This window comes from Zonotrichia leucophrys, chromosome 1 (assembly GCF_028769735.1).
Source record: "Zonotrichia leucophrys gambelii isolate GWCS_2022_RI chromosome 1, RI_Zleu_2.0, whole genome shotgun sequence".
Taxonomy (NCBI): Eukaryota; Metazoa; Chordata; class Aves; order Passeriformes; family Passerellidae; genus Zonotrichia; species Zonotrichia leucophrys.
The window spans coordinates 86130647-86150135 of NC_088169.1; the positions used below are offsets into that span (position 1 = coordinate 86130647).

Sequence of the window (19489 nt, forward strand, 5' to 3'; positions counted from 1 at the left end):
ATTTGTTTAATTTTATTTTTTTTTACTTTTGTTGTCCTCTGTTAAGAAACTGAAAAGCTAAATATCACCTTAAGCTTAAGTGATTGTTCAAGCCAACAGAGAGAGGACACAATTTTGTGTAGCTGGTAGCAGGTGTGGTAGAACTGTAATTGTCACTTCATCTGGTAGCCTCTGAATCATTAACTTCAATAATTGGGTACCCTTTTAGCACTGAGTGGCCAGGAGTGGATTTTGACCCATATCTATATCAGAATGCAATCGTACAAATTACAAAATAGAGAGAGAGGTCACTTTCCTGAGTTTTCCCCTGAACCATAAAGGGTGGCTTTACATGTTTTATGTTTTTCTTGTTTTGACCAAGGGCAGGTTGGAACAAATGCTGAAGCACAAATTTATGATGTAAGTACTATTTCAAAATGATCTTGCAGAGGGCTTTTGGGGAAAGAGTTCCTATTTTGCATATGTTCTTTTTCTTTCACAACTCAATGTCTTCTGAGTTAGCATAATGTCTCCAAAAGAGCATGAGCTGCAGCTCCCTTTTACTATTTGTCAGGCATGCCCTTTCAGCTCTGCATGACACTGACACCTGAATCTGCTGGCCTTTGGCTTTTGCTCCCCTGGATGAGATCCTCTCCTTCCAGCATGTGCCTGCACATTGGTTGCTCACAGTCCTGCTTGGTTTTGGCTTTGATGCTCTGCTTTCATTCGCATTTTCACTCCAGTGGCTCTCTTTATATTAAAGTATTTTATGAGAGTTAACAATCCCAATTGGTTTTCTGTTCCCAATTGATTGTGTAGCTTCTAATCCTAGTTCTCTTTGTGCTAAAGAGCTGAAGGCTTTGGGTTTCCCTCACTGATCCCCGAGAGTGCTACATCCTCCCTACTCCTGCTTGTCTCTTCAAATGGTGGAGCTCTCCATTTATCCCACAGAACATTGTAGGCATGCTCATCCCAGCACTGGTTATCTTGTTAGGCAGCTACAGCCACAGCTGGGCAACAGGATCATGATGGATCCCCCCTGTGCCTCTGCCTGCAGGAGCACCATGGGAGTCCTCAGTGAAGTTAGCATCTCCCCATTTCAGTCCTCTCTTTGGACCTAACTGATACTCCTGAAAGGACAAAATTGTGCTCATCTTCTCCCATGCTCCAAGGAAAAGGAGAGAGGACAGATCACCTCTTTGTCCCTCTCTGTCTCTCTCTCCACCAGCTGCTGGCAGATCTGGGCCATTCCTGGCTTACACGCATGGATTATGTGTGTTAACCTGTGCCAGTGATACACCTCATTTGGTCTGTGGCCTCACATAACCCAAACATGTGGAGCAATATATTCCTTCTTGAGGTATTTCCTCCAGAAGCCTTCCTTGCTTTAGTGAAACGTTGTAATGGAGTGTAAAGAGCTTGTACTCCTTAGGGAATTTGGTTTTTAAGTGGATTAGCCAGTGATACACAGATGAAATTATTGTGATCATGCTATTCTTTTCTTCTCTCTGTCCACAACATTTGGCTTGGTATGTGGAAAACTTGGCTGCCATATTGTCTTCCACTGAGTCTTGATTTCCAGTTACCAAACCTGGAGCATTGTTCACTGCACTTTTTCTGTTTGCTTTGCCATGATGCTGTTCTTTTGTGCTGGTGGAAATTGGTGGAGAATCTGCTCTCAAATCTGCCAGAGAAGTAGAGAAACATTGCTGCAAGTAAATCTCATGGTTTTTAAAGTAAAGTGGAAACATTTGAGCTACAAGCCCTTTTGCACTCTGGGCTGTTATTTTTGCCTAACACACCCTGGACTAGAGCTATGTTGTTGTAGCTATGCTGATGAGGACATATTGTTTTCTTTAAAAAATCCACCCATTTCTATGAAGCAATTCCCTGCAGAGTTCACTTCTGACTAAAATGCAATATTGCAATAATGCAGAACTGTTGAGAGCTTAGCACTTCCTGCCCTGCATGTAGCTGAAGCACAGGAAAACATAGGATTCTTGCCATATTAAATGCTTTTTGGTTTCTGTCCAAAGAAGCATTGCTGAGAAGTCTGACATTACACACAAGTTGGCATGGTGGTGGGGAAATGCCTCCTTAATTTTCCAGCACGGCACTTAGCCAGAAAACTTTGTTGTTCCTTTCATAGTTATCTTAAAGACTTTTTTCTTCCTCTTGCAGAATTTCCTACAGTGAAGCAGTGGAAATTTTGAAGCAAGCTCCTCAAACTTTCACTTTCAAGCCAGAGGTAGGTCACTGCCAGCTGGTTTGTCCCTATGCAGAGTCTGAACTCTCCGTCTCTCCTTCTCTGATACCACAAGAGTTGTTACTTTGCACATATTATCTGCCTCCTGGGGTGTTTTGTTTGCTGGGTTGTAAATGTAGTGTAACTTTTGCCCTTTGGGGTTGAAATGGGAGCAGTACAAGGAGTGAGATGTGTAGCAGCAGAACATGTAACACTTGCAGGGAAGGAAGTGATGAGCTTGCTGTTGAAGGACCAAGGCTTTAGCAAAGGCACTTCTCTTTCCTGTATGTGAGTGTGCTGAGAGTGTTACAGATGCAGGAGCAATCATCTAAGAAGAGTTGATGTAATAGTTCTCAAGAAAAGGAAAGATAAGAGGATAGCACCAAAAGTTTGACAAGTGTTAATAAACTCATACCATGAGAAAATGCCATGTAATGTAGATGTAGGTAAAGGGAATCCCTTGCCTTTCCAAAGCATATATGTTGACTGGGAAAAAGAGTAACATGCTAGTCTTTCTAAAGCTATGAGGTTATGGTTTTCTAAAAATCATATTTTGCCCAATTTCATATGCACACCCACTCCAGTATGGGACAGCATTTATGGTGGTGCTCATCTTATGTCTATATTGTTTAATCATTATCTCATTATGATACTTCAAGGAAAATAACCCTCTGGCTGAAGCCACCCTCATAGCCAGTTGGGTAACTGTCTCATCTCTGTGCACAAGTGGGTGTAGAACCTCAGATCTTTTCTCTGTGCTACCTGGATCTGAGACAGCAAACTTGGGATATTTTAATATTAAGAGAGTCTGGGAGAGGTCTGTTCCCCTCTTCCCCTTCCATTCTCCCAGTATTCGTTGGATGTCCTATGAACAGACTGGGGGTCTCAAGTCAAAAGCCACAGGATCTTTAACATCCTTGGAAAAAAGGAAAAATGAAGGGAATTGCAAATATCCATGGTTTCTGATAACAAAGAATTGCTTAATAGGGTGCTACGTTTTCTTAAGTGGGGATTAATGTAGCATGTAACAGGACACAGCAGGGAAGAGAGTAATCAGCCTAAGAAAGCTGCTTTCTATACACCAGAGGTAATACTGAAATAAGGCTGGTTGGCTGGGTCGAGTGAGCTGGCTTTGGAGAGGTGCCTGTTTTCCTTTAGATATGAGCATGTGGTTTGGGATTTTTGGGGCTGGGATTTTTTTTGCTTGTTTTAGGTTTTCTGATTTGATACCAGATGCATGTGCTTGATACAGGGACCATCTGGCCCTGTTCTCTTAAGTTAAATCATATTTATTTACATGCTTTGCTCTGCCTGAAAACTTGAGAAACTGTCTACTTCCCAGTGACCTGTATGAGAAGTTGCTTTGCTTGGTTTCATGCTATTCAAAGCAGCACATCTCTCTATGTGCAGGGACTTTGCTGGGTCTCTTGCCATGGGCGAGAGGCACCAAAGCAGATTCCCAGGCCTCTTTTGCTGTCCTTACAGTGGGGCTGTGACCTCCAAACAGAACATGAGAAGTACCTGGTGAAGCACTGTGGAGATGTTCCTGTGTTTGTGGTGAACTACCCATACGACCTCAAACCTTTCTACATGCGGGACAATGAAGATGGACCTCAACACACGGTGAGTCCATGGGTCACATCTCCACCACTTTACTGTCTAGGAACATGTCTTGGCCTACTGATAGACATCATCTGCTGGGCCTGCTCACAAGAAGTTCAAGATAAGATGTGACCATCAGGTGATCCTGTCCATTTCTTTTCCTGTTGTAGAAGAAAATACCCAAAGCAGGAACAACAGGAGGAGGAAGATTCAGGGGTTGGGGCAGTGTTAACTTTTTGCTTAATTGCCTTAAAATAAGTTTACCATCATTTATTTCTTTTCCTGGTAAACTTCTGTACTTTTAAGTGAAAGGCCTAGAATTGGATGGCTTCAGGCAGTCTGTGATTATCTTGTCATCCAAATGTAGCATCCATGTAATGCTCAAATAGCAGATGGGCCGAAGAAATAAGCTCTTTATCAAATCTCATGCCTTGAAATTGTGATTTCTCAACTGAATTGAGACAACCTGAAGCATTGCTTCTGCTAAAAAGAGCAACAACACCACCATGTACCAATGTGTCTTCAGTGTCTTTAATTCTAGCAACATTTCAGCTGTGGAATGAGAAAAATAACCTTAGAAGACAAACCAGAGAAGACAGCCCAAACCTAACAGCCTAAGTGGTAACACTTGGATCCTAACACTTGGATGCAGCACCTGAGTGCCATTGCTACCATATCCATTATAACTGGTTATAGGAATGGGGATACACAGGGCTGAAGCAACAGCATCAGAGCAGGGAATCAGGGCTTCAGGAAGCTTGCCCACATGTCCTTGCCTTTTTCTGAGCTGCTGTTGGGTTCTTCATAACCCCACACAGGTTGTCACCAGAGTAACTTGGTGAGATTCAACCAAAGGGTTGAGTGAGTTCAAACCACTTAGTAGATGTCCTCAGTCTGAGATATCAGTAGATATCCTCAGTCTGAGACATCAGTGCTGTCATTTAGGTTTTCTGTAAATTTCTTATGTTAATCCTTGCAAAAATTCCTCCCAGCCTTCTCCTGTCAACAAAAGACTTTTCAAGTATGTGAAAATCCTTCCTAAGTGTCCTGGACTCTGGAAGAATTACACTAGGGTTTTACAAAAAAAACATCAGTGTTAACTTCTTCTGCTAATCACTGTGTGGCTATGTGAAATGACTTCAAATAGTTTTCTGTCTTTGAAGGTTGCAGCTGTTGATCTCCTTGTACCAGGAGTAGGGGAGTTGTGTGGAGGCAGCTTGAGAGAGGAGCGCCTGCCCTTCCTCGAATCACGCTTACAGAGGTATGGAAAATCCACACATGCCAGGAGACTAGCCTGAGCAGGAGAGTGTTTTAGCAGCTGAGGTTGGCAAGACAGAGGAGTGGAAGGCCAGATAATAGTATTTAAAAGAAGTCTATTTTTGTCTTTGTGATATCTATTTATATCAGTAGGTGACTGCAAACTGGTGAAGAAGTTCTTGTGCTTCTGTCATAGGTGTGCAAAGAACCTCTGTTTTAGCTCATCAGAGAAGAAAAGTTTTCTTTGTGCTAAGAGCCCAGGGCAGTAGGATGCCTCAGCTCTGCTGCAACTGTCTGGAGCAGGGTTTGCTGTGGATCCTTTTCTTCAGTTTTTGTGGCTGAAAGTGGACTATGAATGTGGAAGTTGTCACATATACAGAACTTAGATATCTGTCATCACATTGTGTAACTGAGAAATTGCATTTTTGGTCAGAAGCTTTGCCAGTTGGGATGCAGCTGGCCTCAGACTGGCCTGATTTCAGAGAATATGGGGCTCTTTACTAATAGTTTCATGGGAAGCTTCACTGGAACTGCTCAAGACCTGTACTGGGTTGCAGGGGCTTCTCTTTCCCTGCTGCTTTAGTCTGCATCTTGTTACTTTGGTAATTTTTGGTAACTTCAATGTCAGAATATCAAAGCTGCTTTTTAGTTAATAATTAACTTTACGTATTGGGTAATTCTCCATAGACAGTTGTTCTCTGGATCCTATCTGATTGTTCAAAAATTTTGTAGAATCGGGATGGTTTGGGTTGGAAGGTACCTTAAAGACCATCTAGTTCCAGCCCCGCTGCCATGAGCAGTGACACCTTCCATGAGATCAGGTTGTGTAAAGTCCCATCCAGCACTTGAACACTTCAGTTTGGGCCAGTCATACATTTGTGCAAAGCTATACTGGGGGAAGGCTAATCCCAGAGTAGCACCATTTGCACACTGGGAATTAATTTGTTGCTTAAATTAGCCACATGCTTGCACAGGTGTATCTGTTCAGAGGAGAAGAGTAAAATCTACTTCAGCATAATGAATCCAAAGGGGCACCAGGCAATCAAAATCACCAGAACATTAGTTCTCAGTTGTTAGTGTAGGATGATGATAATTCCCTGTGTTTCTCGCTACTCTCCCTGTAAGCTCTCTGAAGCAGGCGTGCTTCAACTCATGTAAAGTACAACGTTCCCTGCTGCATTTTTTCAGTCAAAGCTTTCTGCCAGTATCTGAGTCCACAGTCCTTAGGAGGAGGAAAAGGGTCCATGTGGAGTTTGAAGCCAGACTTTCTTGTTTGTCAGGAAAGTCATAGAAAGCATTTCAAGGTACAAATGGGGTGTGTCTTTTGTAAATCACACCTCCTTTCACATGGTTTTCTCAATTTTGAGTCCTCAGGATTTGGTTTTGTTAAGCCCAAATACTCTAGACCTTTAAATTCTATTTCCTGCAGAACCAGCATAACCTTAGAGAGAAAAAACAGGATCCTTGTCTCCTTATGCGTGCTTCATACAGTAGTTCACCAGGTTTTCCCTTTTTCAGTAGCATGCTCTTCCAGGCAAGTGCTGCTTGTGCAGAATAACTCTGTTCCTTTACTTACAAGGGATTTTCTTTTTGTTTCACAGATTAGGACTCACAGATGCCTATCAATGGTAAGATGCCACCCTGTTCTGCAAGCTCTTTTTCTTCTTTTGATACTTATTTAAGTAACTGGGGTTTTGTTTGGGTTTTTTTGTTTGTTTTGGTTTGTTTTTGTTTGGTTCTAAGGGAACAATTTTTTGGCCCTGTTGCCCTGCCATCACTGCCAGTCTAAATGAAATAGCCAATTCACTTAAACAAAGGTTAATCTGATGCTACTTAGTTTATGCCTCCAATTTATCTGCTCACAGCACAGGTTATTCCAATTTGTCCACTCACAGCACAGGTTATTCCTCTCAGGACTGCATGAGGTGGGTTAGTTTATAACCCATAATGATTTTTGATTAAATCATTAGGCTGTGTTGGAAGCTGGGTCAATTCTGACCACCATGCAGGTTACAGAACCACAGCAATTTGTGACCTTTAAGAGATCTATGAATAACTCCCTTTGTAATTGACAGAGCAATTGGTTCGAAAAATCTCCCCTAACAAAGCAGTTAAAGCAATTAAAACTGTCCTCCTAAGGAGACAGATCAACCTTTGAATTAACAGTTTAACACATTAAAAAGACAGAAGGTTCTTAGTGTTTCTTGGTATGTACTTCATCACAGCTACTGAGAGAGGGGTAGTGCAGAGAATTTTAAATTTAGAAAAGTATTTTTAAATATTCTGCAGTATTTGGGTTGATCATTAGGAAGGCTGCTTTGAAAAAAAGCCAAGTATAGGTTCTTCACTCTCATCTTCCTTCAATATGAAATCACTGAGGAACAGCCCAGTGTATGGCAGATCTTCACATCATCCATGTGCAAACAGGGTGAATTTAATTTCTTCCTTTGTTGTTGTATTTGTGGTCCAGAATACACCATATCACTTTATCAGAGGGAGGGATTATCCTGAACAAGGTGATAAGTTGTGTGGTTAGATGCTGAGGTGCGGCACAAGGAGGTCCGGTGTTCAATGGCAGAGCCTTTAAGCACTACTAAGACAGTGCAGCCCTGCCTCATGCTTCCCTCAAAAAGAGATGAGGACATTGCCTGTCACTCATTTGCATTTTCATGTGATATGTAACCATCACATTCTGGAAACTCTTCCTGCTGTAATCTTGTTTTGGAGACTCTTCCCTCCTTTATTCCCTCCACTCCATCACAGACAATGAAACTTCCTGGAGAAGATTAAAGCTGTTGTTACTCCCTGCCTTAGCAGGGTCTGGTGTCCTAGGAAGGTGCAGGATAGTAGTAATTCTGGATGCTTCTGGACTGCAGTCCAAAATCTGCCAGAATACAGGTAGGTGCCTTGCCAGCATCCATCTTTTCAGTGGAGGTGGTAGGAAAGACTAAAATTAATCTCCTCCAATTTAGTGATTGAATTGAGTCTCCAAAGCTGGCTCACAAACTCCTGGAAGAACAGTTGAGTCATTCCTTTTTAAATATAATATTTGCTGACTTTTGAATGTGATCTCCTTTCAAGTTCCTTAACCATTGCCATACCTCTGATTCTACCTGTTTTATTCCCTCCACTAAGGAAGAGGATATTGTGGGTCTGACTGTTTCTAGGACAGTTTCAGAATTGCCTTGTTCGTGGGTGAATCGTAAGGCAGAGGCAAGTGATGATCTGAAATACTGCTCTGCTTCTTGCCATTCCTACCTTTTAGGAAGATTTTCAAAAGATAGATAAAGTGACATGGTCAAACTCTGAGTCTTCTTCAGTACACTACATCTTTCCTGTTTGGCAAATTTCTTTCCATATAGAATATGAGTTGAAGTGGTTTTTGGCTTGATTTTGTAGCTATTTTATCTTATTTTCACACTTTTTCCTTTGAATTGTAGATGGAAAATAGCTCAGAGCCATAGATTATGATCTTGGCTAAACTGAGAGGTCTGTGAAAATGAGGTGGGAAAGTTGAGTGATGAGGGTACTCTGGGAGTAATTATATATATTAATAATTAATAATATTAATAATAAATTATATTAATTTCTCTGTGACCAAGGAGTATTAAGTATATTGCCATGTAAACAGGGGACTTGATCCTGTTTGCAGCCTCCAAGTGCCATTTTAAAAGTAACAAAGCAGGTACTTGGTAAGGTTCCCACAACCATCAGAGTGAGCAGCGTTTCAGACAGTCTTCCTGCGTGTAAGGCACTGCTTCCTTACTCTAGTTATCTTCATGTGCTTCAGTGGAGACAGCTGTCTCATACTGAGCCCTTTACAGTCCAGGTACCCTTTTGATCTTCTGGTGTAACGCTGGTGAAAGTACGCAGCAGCAGAGCAGGTGTTGTCTGCTGTCTTCAAGTGGATGTTACTGTGTTTTGGCCCTGCTCCTGCTCTGAATGAAGAAGATTGAGCTCTGTTGTGCTCTTCTGCAAACCTTTGAAACTGGAATATCAGAGTGTTCTGTTGGGTCCTTGTGTGGCAGGGTAAAAGGAGGAGTTTGGCTTAGGGAAAAGTAGCACTGATGAGCTGCGTGGAGCCCATGGCCAGTGACTACACTCTCCTTTAACCTTCTTCAGAGCCCAGTGAAAACAGGTAGCTCATCACTGTCCTTGGCAGCCACCTGGTCCTATTACTCCTCTTTGGGAAGAAACTGGAGTGCTGTGCTGGGCCAGACAGAGGCAGGCAGAAAGCCAGGGAGGTTTTTCTTACACACAACCAGTAGAATATTCAGTTTCATGGGCTAGTATCTTTGTTCTTTCAGCCTTACCTTTTTCAAAATGGCCACAGAACCTTCAGCATAGCAAGGGGATTGCATAAAAGGTTGAGATGATATATGTTTTGAAGAGACTGAAAAGAGCACATTCTGTTTATGAATGGTCACTAGGAGAGCACTGCTCTTCACAGTGCCTTGCTGTGCAACACAGGGAGCTCACAACGATGATAAAAGAATATAAATTTTTAAAAGGATGAACGGAAATGTTCTAACATGGCACATAACGGGCCCCTGGAATTCATTACTGGGTGATGTTGTTATAGCACACACTTTAGTAAGATTCAAATCTCTGAAGATCCACCAGTGCTCAGGTCTAGAGCAGGAACACCTGGGCAAGCTGGGGTCACAGAAACTTACTTCTCCTGTGGAATATCGCTGCACAGTCCACCAGTTGCCAATAGAGTGTTCAACTCTGCTCAGCTCTACTGGCAAAAACAGCTAGACTACTTCATGACTCTTTTTGAGGTGAGAAACATCCAATGTCTCTGAGCTATTGAATGTAGGAAAACCTCAGGGAGCATTTTCCAGCCTCAAGTGATTTTTCTCTTTATCTGCAGGCAGTTACTTTTTCTTTCATCTGTGAAGAATGGAAAATTTCTCAATTCTTCTCCTTCTTCTATGCACAGTCATCAGAAAGGATTCAGAGTCTTGATCCTCAGCACATTTAATTCAATGGACTTTTTCCATTAACTTTGATGGGTTTTGTTTCGCTCCTTTTGCCAAAATGGTTTCTCAAAGTGCTTTGAGATCTACAATCAAAGTCCTGGATAAGCTAGGGTAGAATTTATTATTATTGTTCATCTGGAAGTAGCTGAGTTATTTCATCTTCTTACAATGACTTTATAAACTCCATTGCCAGCAAAAAGGGAGAGAAGATGCTGGGCTTAGTCACAACTGCCTTTGCAAAGGCTGATGCACTTACAGACATCATCAGAAAAGTTTGTGCTGTTACTTGTATTCCTGATTACAGCTAAAGTAGTTACCAGCTGCTTTGGCAGTTCTGAGCTGGGTCAGACTGATCTGCCACGACCAGCACCCATATCCCTCACAGTCATGCGTGTTTTGTGAGTCACCACCCTCAGCATCAGGTCTGCCCATCACCTTCCTTGCAAGCCCTTGTAAAGCTGTGCAGTGGAGCTCCCCAGGAGAAGTTCAGGGTATTTGCAGAGATTCAAGTTCTTCTTAATGCAGTCTGTGTAAAGGGGATAGAGATGCAGACCACCATGCAGTTGCATAGGCTGCGTGTTCTTATCCTGGGCACAGTGCTCATCACAAGATATGGGGTGCATACACCAAGCCTTAGTGAGCCAAGCCAACACCCAGCAGCACAGAGAGAAAAGCACATGGGTCCCAGTCATCAGAAAACATGTCTCACTCTTGGGCCTGCTGTTCAACTTGCAAACTGCACTTTGTGTCTCAGTGCTATGAGCAAGAAGTAAGCTCTGCTTCTCCTTTTGCTATTTGGGCAGTGGAGGGGAGAAGAGAAACACAGGGGAAGAAAAAACCTGAATATTGGATTGAGTGTAATAAATGGTTTCTCAAATTTTAACTACTGCTAATGAGCTGTAAGGAAAAATAATATCTCATGGTATGAAAGGCATACTGTCAAACTGAGTGACAGGGCAATCTTGCAGCTATAGAATTTGTGGGAGTGTTCTTATTTTGCAAGTAAGGGTGACCATGGGCATGCTTTGTCTTCATTCTGTTGAAATACAGTCTTCAAGCCAAGAAAGATCTGATGTCCAAGCAACTACACTCAAATATACATAACGTATATTTTACATATTTATACATATATAAGTACATATACACACAAATATAATGTTTCCTTGCAGTTCATTAACAGTATGTAAAATTTGGGAAGCCATTTATTGCAATCAATCCAATCTTAATTTCTTTCACACTGTTCTGCCCCCCTCTACTCCACTGCATAAGTAGTAAAACATATGCATATATATTTAAGTGCACTTGATTTTTTTTTTAACTGGGATGATGAAATATTCATATACCAAGATTAGAAGCAAGTAATACATCTGGAGTCACTCAATCCCCTACTGGTGCATTTATATAAAGAAGAATAACTTGGTGCCCTCAGCAACCTCAGAAGTGGCCCCAGAAATCAATAGAAGCACTGAGATGTTTTTCACTTCTATTAAAATAAAACTGTTGGGGACAATTTATAGCTGCAAATACAGTATCACATCAGCCACAGTCCAGCTGGGGAGTAACTGTAGAAGAACCATCATGATCTTGTTGACACCCATATACTCAGAGTATCTGCTTCCAAACGTTTTCTGAGTTTTCTGTGCACGACAGGTGCTGTTCTGCAAAATAAAATGTCTTGTTCCAGATCTCATTTTTAGAGAAGATATGTTCAAGGGTTTTTTTTTTTCTGGCTTACTATAGAAATAAATGAATCAGTCTGTAAGAGTGATTGGGGGGAAAGTAGCAAAAAGCCATCACAATTACCTTAAAAGAAAAAAAAATGAAGGAATGTTGAGTAGACAGACAGCAGGACCTATTTAAGCTTCTAAAGAAATTGCTGGAAATGAAATTACTTAGGCAATTGAAAAGCAAATGGAAATTGAAAGAATTTGCAGGACAGATTTCCACACCAACATGGCAAAGGCTAGACAAGCCCAAGCAGAGAGCTTCACCTCCAGTAGTGGAAGTGATTCTGTAGGAACCTGGCTTTGTGTCTCTGCTAGGAATATTTTAGGTACTAAAACTACGGAGTTGTTTCCAATATGAGCAGAGGTATGGTGCTCAAGCTGTTCCTCATTACCCAAATACCTTCTTGCTCCAAAAAAAATAGGCTGTAGTGTATTGGCAAAGTACAGCTATTCTGGTTTGACTGGGTTTAAACCTGGGGTTTCTGCTGATACAATTCTGCTTCTTCATACCCCTGATCAACACAGAAATCACAGTGGTTAGGGTCAAAGGGAAGTAATTAAGATAGAAGGCAAAACCCTAGATGAAAAGCTCACTTTAATGATGTCAGCATAACTGTGCTGCAAATGTAACTGTCTGTTTAAATTACAGGTATCTAGACCTCCGAAAATTTGGATCAGTTCCTCATGGAGGCTTCGGGATGGGGTTTGAACGCTACCTGCAGTACATCTTGGGAGTTGACAATATCAAAGATGTCATTCCTTTCCCCAGGTTTTCTCACTCCTGTCTCCTGTAGCTCAGCAGTTGACTCACATGGAGAAAACCACTGGTGTTACTGTGTGTATATAACATACCAGGATATGACTGAGTGTGTTTCAGTGGGAAATCAAGGAAGTTTTTATATCAATTAAACTCTTGGTCAGTTTAATACTGGGTTATTGAAAATAATGTATGTTCTGGTGAGATTATGGAAGGACACTGGCAGTTAATTTGATAGCAGCTCATGTCTTCAGTGCACTTCTGGAGTATTAATAAATCCCACTTAACTAAAGGGTTATGATTCTCATGAGACTAGTACATGCCATGGAAGTACTGAACAAGCACTGAAGGTAGGCAGGGGGTTTTATGTGAAATATTAATAAGGAAGTGTGACCTAAAATATTGTCATGGCTGTGATGCACTTGCTACTGCTACGGTCAGGAAATGGCTACTGTAAAGCATGATTCTCCCCTCTCTGAGTCAAAAGCAAATACTGTTTACCTTGGAAAAGTCAGCCAAACCTTGCAAGGAACAATGTTGTACTGGAATTGCTGGAATGAGTTTGTTGAATGATGTTTGATTTTGTGAATCATCAATAAAGATGTACACTGGGTTGGTTTATAACTCTGTATGATTTCTTCTTCTGTTATAAAACTGTAGCTCTCAGCATGAGAGAGCGTCCTTCAGTGTCTGGTAGAGGTTTCATTTTCTGTGTAACCAAATTAGTTGCACAACTTTTGCAGAAGATATCTGTTTTCTGTCTCCAAGAAAGCACATATTCACAGCAGACAGAAATGTTCATTTAGATGAGAGTCCATTCATCCATCCATCTCTCCAGAGCCAACTTGCAGTTCATGGTGGGGTTTTGTTGTTGCTTTGCTTTTCTGTTGTTGTTGTTGCGAAAATCTCTCATGTGCTCATTGGACCAAGCAGTTTGGTCTGTATTGTGAAACAACCAACAGATGCTCCCAAGCATTGCTGTGTATTAAGTAATTGCTTATCACTATAGGATCTGAACTCCTTGGCAGTCTCTAATGGGTTTATGCTCTCAGCTTCTCTGCCAAGTAAAGAAATACTCATTTCTGTTTTGAAGACAGTATTATGGGAAGAGCAAGTGACTTGCCTGAGGCAACTGGAAACCAGTGATTTATTTGGGACTTGAACTGAAGGTTTCCAGCATCCTTCTTCCCTTCCAAATGATCACAATCCAGCAAATTATCATTTGCATAGTGCTTGCTACTCTGGAGGCCACTATGGCTGGAGTATAAACCATGTATATAAAGGGGAAAATCAAGTGGCTTTCCTGCTGATGAACCCCATGTATATGGGCACACACTACAAGAAGTGGCTGCAGGACAGCCCTGAAAACTTCTTTTCCAAGTAGATGGAAGAAACTGGAAAACTGTAATCAACTAGCACTGCACTGGTAATTCTGCAGTCACAGTTCTCTCTGGTAAGGCTGTGCAGAACTGCACCTGCAGCATCTAAAAATACCTGTTTATGTCATGTGGCACCTGCCATGTCTCGGTGTGCTCCATGGCTGGGGTTTTTACCTGTTATGGTCATGCAAGCAACATCACCATGAGGTCATTACTTTGGGGGGTTTCTTGTGTGCACTGAGACATCTCCTGCATATCAAGATGTTTTCCTGTCTCCTTCATCCACTTGATTAGGCAGGTGTTAATTGTGTGTTTGCTGGTTTGCATTTCTCAGTACAGCCCTGAGTTGGCAAGTCTGGTTCCACAAAACAGTTTGAGCACCTGCCTTCCCTTTGAAACCACTGAGAAGCTCCCACATCAGACACTGAAGTATCTTCCTGCATTTGGACCATCTCTCCTTTAGTATGTTATCTAAAGTGTTATTGCTGGCCTTTATGTTTTGGAATGATTTCTCTGCAGAAAGATGTGGAAAGAGTACAGCTGCTAAAGAGCCCCATCCATAGCATGTTCCCTAAATGACTTGCAATGAGCAGGTGTCCTTATTGAGGTCCTTAGTCACAGTCACTGTAAATGAGTGCCTGAACTGTAAGCCTATCTTCTGAAAAAGAGTGGGGTGATGGCAAAACATCTCCTGTCCACTCTGCTGGCAATCCCCAACAGCAGCTCTGGGCTGCCTGTGTTGGTTTTGGCATCAAAGGGAGGTTGTTGATTCTGCTCTGAGATGCCAGATCTGATGGGCAAGGTGGGGCTAAATAGTGACAGGTGAAAAACAAAATGTAAAAAAGAAGACAATGGAAGGTGCCAAAAAGTTCTAGGTTAATGTGACATGAGTCACAAGTTACTGGGAAGGACACAACTGCTTCAAACAGGTTTGCAGGGTGGCTGTCAGAGTGACAGGGCAAGAACAAAGAACTGGTCTAATCCACCTTTTGTTCTTTGCCGTTTTCAGAATTTGTTGTATGACTGAAGGTAAAGGTTGAACCTTTGATTTGCAGATAAGTAGATGTAAGTAACAAAGAAGTAACAAGGATGCACTGTGAGTGGCTTTTTGCAAGTTTCCAACTAGGTATCCATGAGGAGCAGTCTCCCCCGTCTTCTCCATGTCCTGGTTCATTTCAAGGTGCTTGATGAGCTGGGTATCCAGTCAGCTAAGGGGACATTGCCCTTGGGTCCAAAAGCTAAAAAAAAAACTACCCCTGGTAATTTGGCAGATGAAGCAGGAGCTGAGCAGGTCCCAAGAGAGGTAACCAGATGGCTCAGAAGGGGAAGGAAAGGTTGTCTAGTCTTGGTAGCAGCTTTCAACATGTGCTGGTTTTGCTGGTGGTGAGAGAGAGAAGAGGCCGAGGCCCTTTTTGCATTGTGATACTGCTCAGGGTTAACACTGAGATTGGCATTCTTGTGAGAAACTTAATTTATGGGTAGACAGCAAGTGTGGGAGCCACTGTTTCCTTCCAGGCTGGCATTGTTCACCTCGTGCTATGTATATATAACATGGACTGGTATTGCCAAGGAATGTGACATGTTTTTTCTGGGATTTCCATGTGGAATGTCGTGGATTTCCTTTGAATCTCCTTTCTAGAATGCAACGGAAGTTAATCTGGAGGACGGGGAGGTCATTTCTCTTGGACATGTAAGCAGGGAAATGCACCAAGATTTTAATTTAAGCAGCTTTCCTTGCTACATCTTCTCTCAGAGTCTGCGCCCTGACAGTGGCTGAAGCCAGATAAAAACTGTGACACTTCTTCAGATACAAAGTTGTTACTCTTTGCACACAGGAATCAGTTCTTAGGCTGACTGCAGTGCACAGTGGGGTTTTTAGTGCCATTAACAGTCACTTCTCAAGCCCAGGTGACTAGCACTGTCTCTGCTAGCATTATTTTGTGAGTATTTCTTGAAGTTTCAGTTCCTCAGTAGCCCATGCTTGCCTCTTTTCAAGTTTGTCCTCACTTTGAGCTTCAGAGGAAAGAATGAGTGTCATTGATTACTGCGTCGGTAGCTTTACAACAGAGTGATGGGAGATAAAAGAGCTACACCATAAATTTTGCATAACTAAATGCCAGCCTCTCAGAAGAGTGTTTAGAGGAAAATGTCTGGTTTTTTCACTTCAAGAATATCAGATAATCCCTTCACTTAATTTTTTAATGTGTAAGATCAAAGTATCCCAAAGTACTCTATTTTCAATTGAAAAAATAATACCTGCAGAACTAACACCCTGTTCCAGTCTTCTCATTTTTAAATCCACAGGAAAGCAAATGCGCACTTGGAAGCTAGGAGTAGAGACTGCTGTTCTCTCTTTTATGATTTACATTGTGATACTGTGGCAGTGCTCAAATCCTGGGCTGTTGTACCTTCTGTATAAGCAGAGACAATGGGCCAAATGTTTAAACATCAGCAGACCAGCACAGGAATTTTAGCTGAATTACCTGCATTCAGGCCCCCACACCTGAGGGAAACAGCAGCAAGGTGCCCAGGTCAGCAGTTCTCTCTCTGGTTTATTTGGTAGCAGTTATAATTTATAAGGCATCGCTTGTTTGAGGGAATGCCAAGACTTTGATGGGAAACGTGAAGTACAGTTTTGCTTGTTGGACTAATATTGATTGTTTTGGGAATAGCCTATAGATGTGCTTTTCCTCAGGGGGTGAGGGGGGCTAATTTGCCAAGAAACACTTTTGTCATTGTTTCCATTAAATGTGTATATAGAGATAAACATGGCTTTGCTCTTGCTGAAACCAGTAACAGCCATTATGACTGTTGTTTTAGCCTTTACCTTACACTTAGGGACAAATGAGAGATGGGTCCAAAGGAGAAATAAGATTTTGTATAAAGATTGACGGAGTTCTAATTTCCTCAGACCTATCCAAAGCAGCTCAAGCCACAAAAATGGTGGTCTCGGGAGTGAATTTATTGTTTTCTCTTACTGTTTGTTGCAGAGCCATGACCTTCAGAAGGGTTGTAAAGTTTTATTTTATGATCCTGCTGATAAAGAGACATATGTAATTTACTATATGCGTTCTTACAGACTTGGCTAACAACAAGTTTGACCCAGAGTTCAAAGAAATTATGGCTCCCGTTGTTTTATGGCTGCTGTGCCGCAGTGTCTGCTGCACAAGGTGTACAGAAAAGATGCTGTAAAGGGAGAACTTTCACATAAAGGGCCAGAGAGGGACAAGACCGTATGGCCATTTAAAAGTCATGTACCAGCTACATCAGAAATTGTAGGCTCTATTGTGAGTGAAATACAGATGAAATTACTTTAGAATCCATGTAGCTCTTATTGCTGACACTATTTTACTGCAGAAAATTGAGGCACAGAGCAATTAATCTGCTTGCCCAAGGTTAAGGAAGATGTGTGGCAGAAGCATGGAAGTGACCCAAATCAACCAAATCCCTGCTTGGTGCCTGCTCATGAGACTTCCCTCTATTTGCCTTTGGGTGCACTGCCACACCAGAAACAAGGCAGGATGTTTGCAACTGATCTGGTTTCAAATGCATTTTTGGCATTTCTAAGATCCTAGACTGTGCTTCAGTGATTTTTATCTATCCCTGTATGTCCTGAGGCCTTTCAGAGATAGCAATCCTGCTGTTTATTTTTATTACTCTTAAAATTGATTTTTTTTTTCTGAATAATTTGAGGCAGCCTATAGAGTAGATTTTAAATTTTATTTGCAAGGCTTCATCTTGCGCTTTGCTCTTCATTGATATCTGTGTATCTTCCTATTTTCAGCAGGTTAATGTATTGCTACTTGTGCTGAAAGAATGGAGTTCAGAGTTTTTAGAAGTCACTGATCATACAGGTTGCTGGCAAAAAAGTATGCAAACTGCTCAGAATGTGGTCTGGTAGGAGGCCTTGGTAATCATGTAAACATTTAAGTTTCAGTATGGAACTATTCCCTGCTATCTGTCATGGCTTCAAAAAGAGGCTACATTTCCAGTCACAGTGGAAAATAATTACACTTCGCTGACACAATGTTTTTTTAGTAATACTTCCATGGTGTCTTTACCTTCAAAGTGATTTTTGAGCAATAATTCTAGTATCTCTGATGGCCCTTTGAAGATCCTGGGCTCTCTGTGCTTAGTACTGTGGTTAAAGCTGTGTTAAGCAGGCATATGATCCGTATTTTTCTGAGAACACAGGTCTCCCATTTTCTGCTTGTCCCCAGCTTTGCTGCTGCTCCGTTGATGAACGTTGTGGCCAGGGGCTGCACATCCAGGAGGAGACAGCTGAACTCCCACCACAGCCAGCCCAAAGGCTGACTGACCCCTCAGTGTCAGTGCTGCCAGGGCTGTTCACACAGCTGGGACACTCCAGGTCAGTGACAGATGAAGGGACTTGCCAGAGGCTGTGGAGGGAAGCAAGAGGCAGGATGGGGTTTCATTTCCAGGCTGCACTGTCAGAGTTGAGAACAGGTTTCTCCCATTTCTGCACGAAGTTACAGAAACTCAGTGCTCAACTGGTAGCCAGTTTGCAGCTCCAGGAGATGCAGCTGTGAGCACTTACCTACTGCAGAGATTCTGTCATCACTGTAACCGAGGAGGTCTCCTTTTGGCAGGTTGGGCTCACATGATGGCATCTCTGTGAAGCACTTGAAATGACCTCTGCAGCTGTTTAGTATAAATAAATCACCATGTGCTTTCAGGCTGGCTCAGCAGCGTGTAAGTGGCGTCATAGCTGCCGAGATGGGGCTCTGCACAGCAGCTGGAGTTCTGGGAAAAGCATGCTTTAGGTGCTTCTCTGTAAACATGCATGGCTGGTGCTTTTCCAGATCACCCTACAGGGCTGAACTTTGCCACCTGCAAAACTCGAATAACCACACAAATCAAATCTGAGGGCCTGGTTTATACAGTGGCTTCAAACAGTCTTTCAAATTCCATTATTACTAATGGCATTAATAAATTATTAGTGTTCATGGTGATTTAGGAAGTATAAGGTTCAAGTATTTAACAAATTTCATGGGCCTATTTGTTAATGAACTTGATGGATGACTTGCCAGGCAGGGTTATGTTGCCATGTCCTTGGAGTACATGCTAAAACATGATGTTTTTAGGACTGCGTTACTCCAGTCCCTAATTGAGATCCAATACCATCTGTAACAGTGCTGCCACGGATAAAAGGAAGAAAGTTTGTGCTAAACCCTCTGAGATAGAACATTATGAAGTGTTCATTTCCCAGATCATTAGAAACTTAAAATAGCCATCTGGCCAAAACCAGAGATGCATATGCCTGCAACCACAGCTTAACAGCATTCAGCTGGGAGGGTGGCTGCCGTGCAGCATTTGGGACTGGCAACTGCAGAGTGGCGTTTGCTCTGATCTCAGTGAAATCTCTTCACACTTTAGACTTCGAGGAGATGTCTGTTTAAAATGCAATCAACATCTCAGCCAGGAATATAATAATACACTCTAGATGGGCTAAAATGCTTTGAAACCACAAGGGCATATCCCCTCCATGCACTACTCCAGTGATTATTTTCACTGTTAAAAAAGCGAAAATATTTCCT

At 42.0% G+C, this 19489-nt stretch overlaps 1 protein-coding gene across 1 annotated transcript in view; it reads left to right on the forward strand.

Annotated features, from left to right (window-relative positions):
- Positions 1 to 13164, forward strand: part of NARS2 (asparaginyl-tRNA synthetase 2, mitochondrial) — a 48634-nt gene extending 35470 nt beyond the window's left edge. Inside the window, exons 9-14 of the mRNA XM_064702007.1 lie at positions 362 to 399; positions 2161 to 2227; positions 3710 to 3847; positions 4990 to 5087; positions 6685 to 6711; positions 12445 to 13164. Coding sequence (XP_064558077.1) covers positions 362 to 399; positions 2161 to 2227; positions 3710 to 3847; positions 4990 to 5087; positions 6685 to 6711; positions 12445 to 12589 — 513 coding nt within the window. The 3' untranslated portion in view covers positions 12590 to 13164. The remainder of the gene's footprint in view (positions 1 to 361; positions 400 to 2160; positions 2228 to 3709; positions 3848 to 4989; positions 5088 to 6684; positions 6712 to 12444) is intronic.
- Positions 13165 to 19489: the final 6325 nt, after the last annotated feature.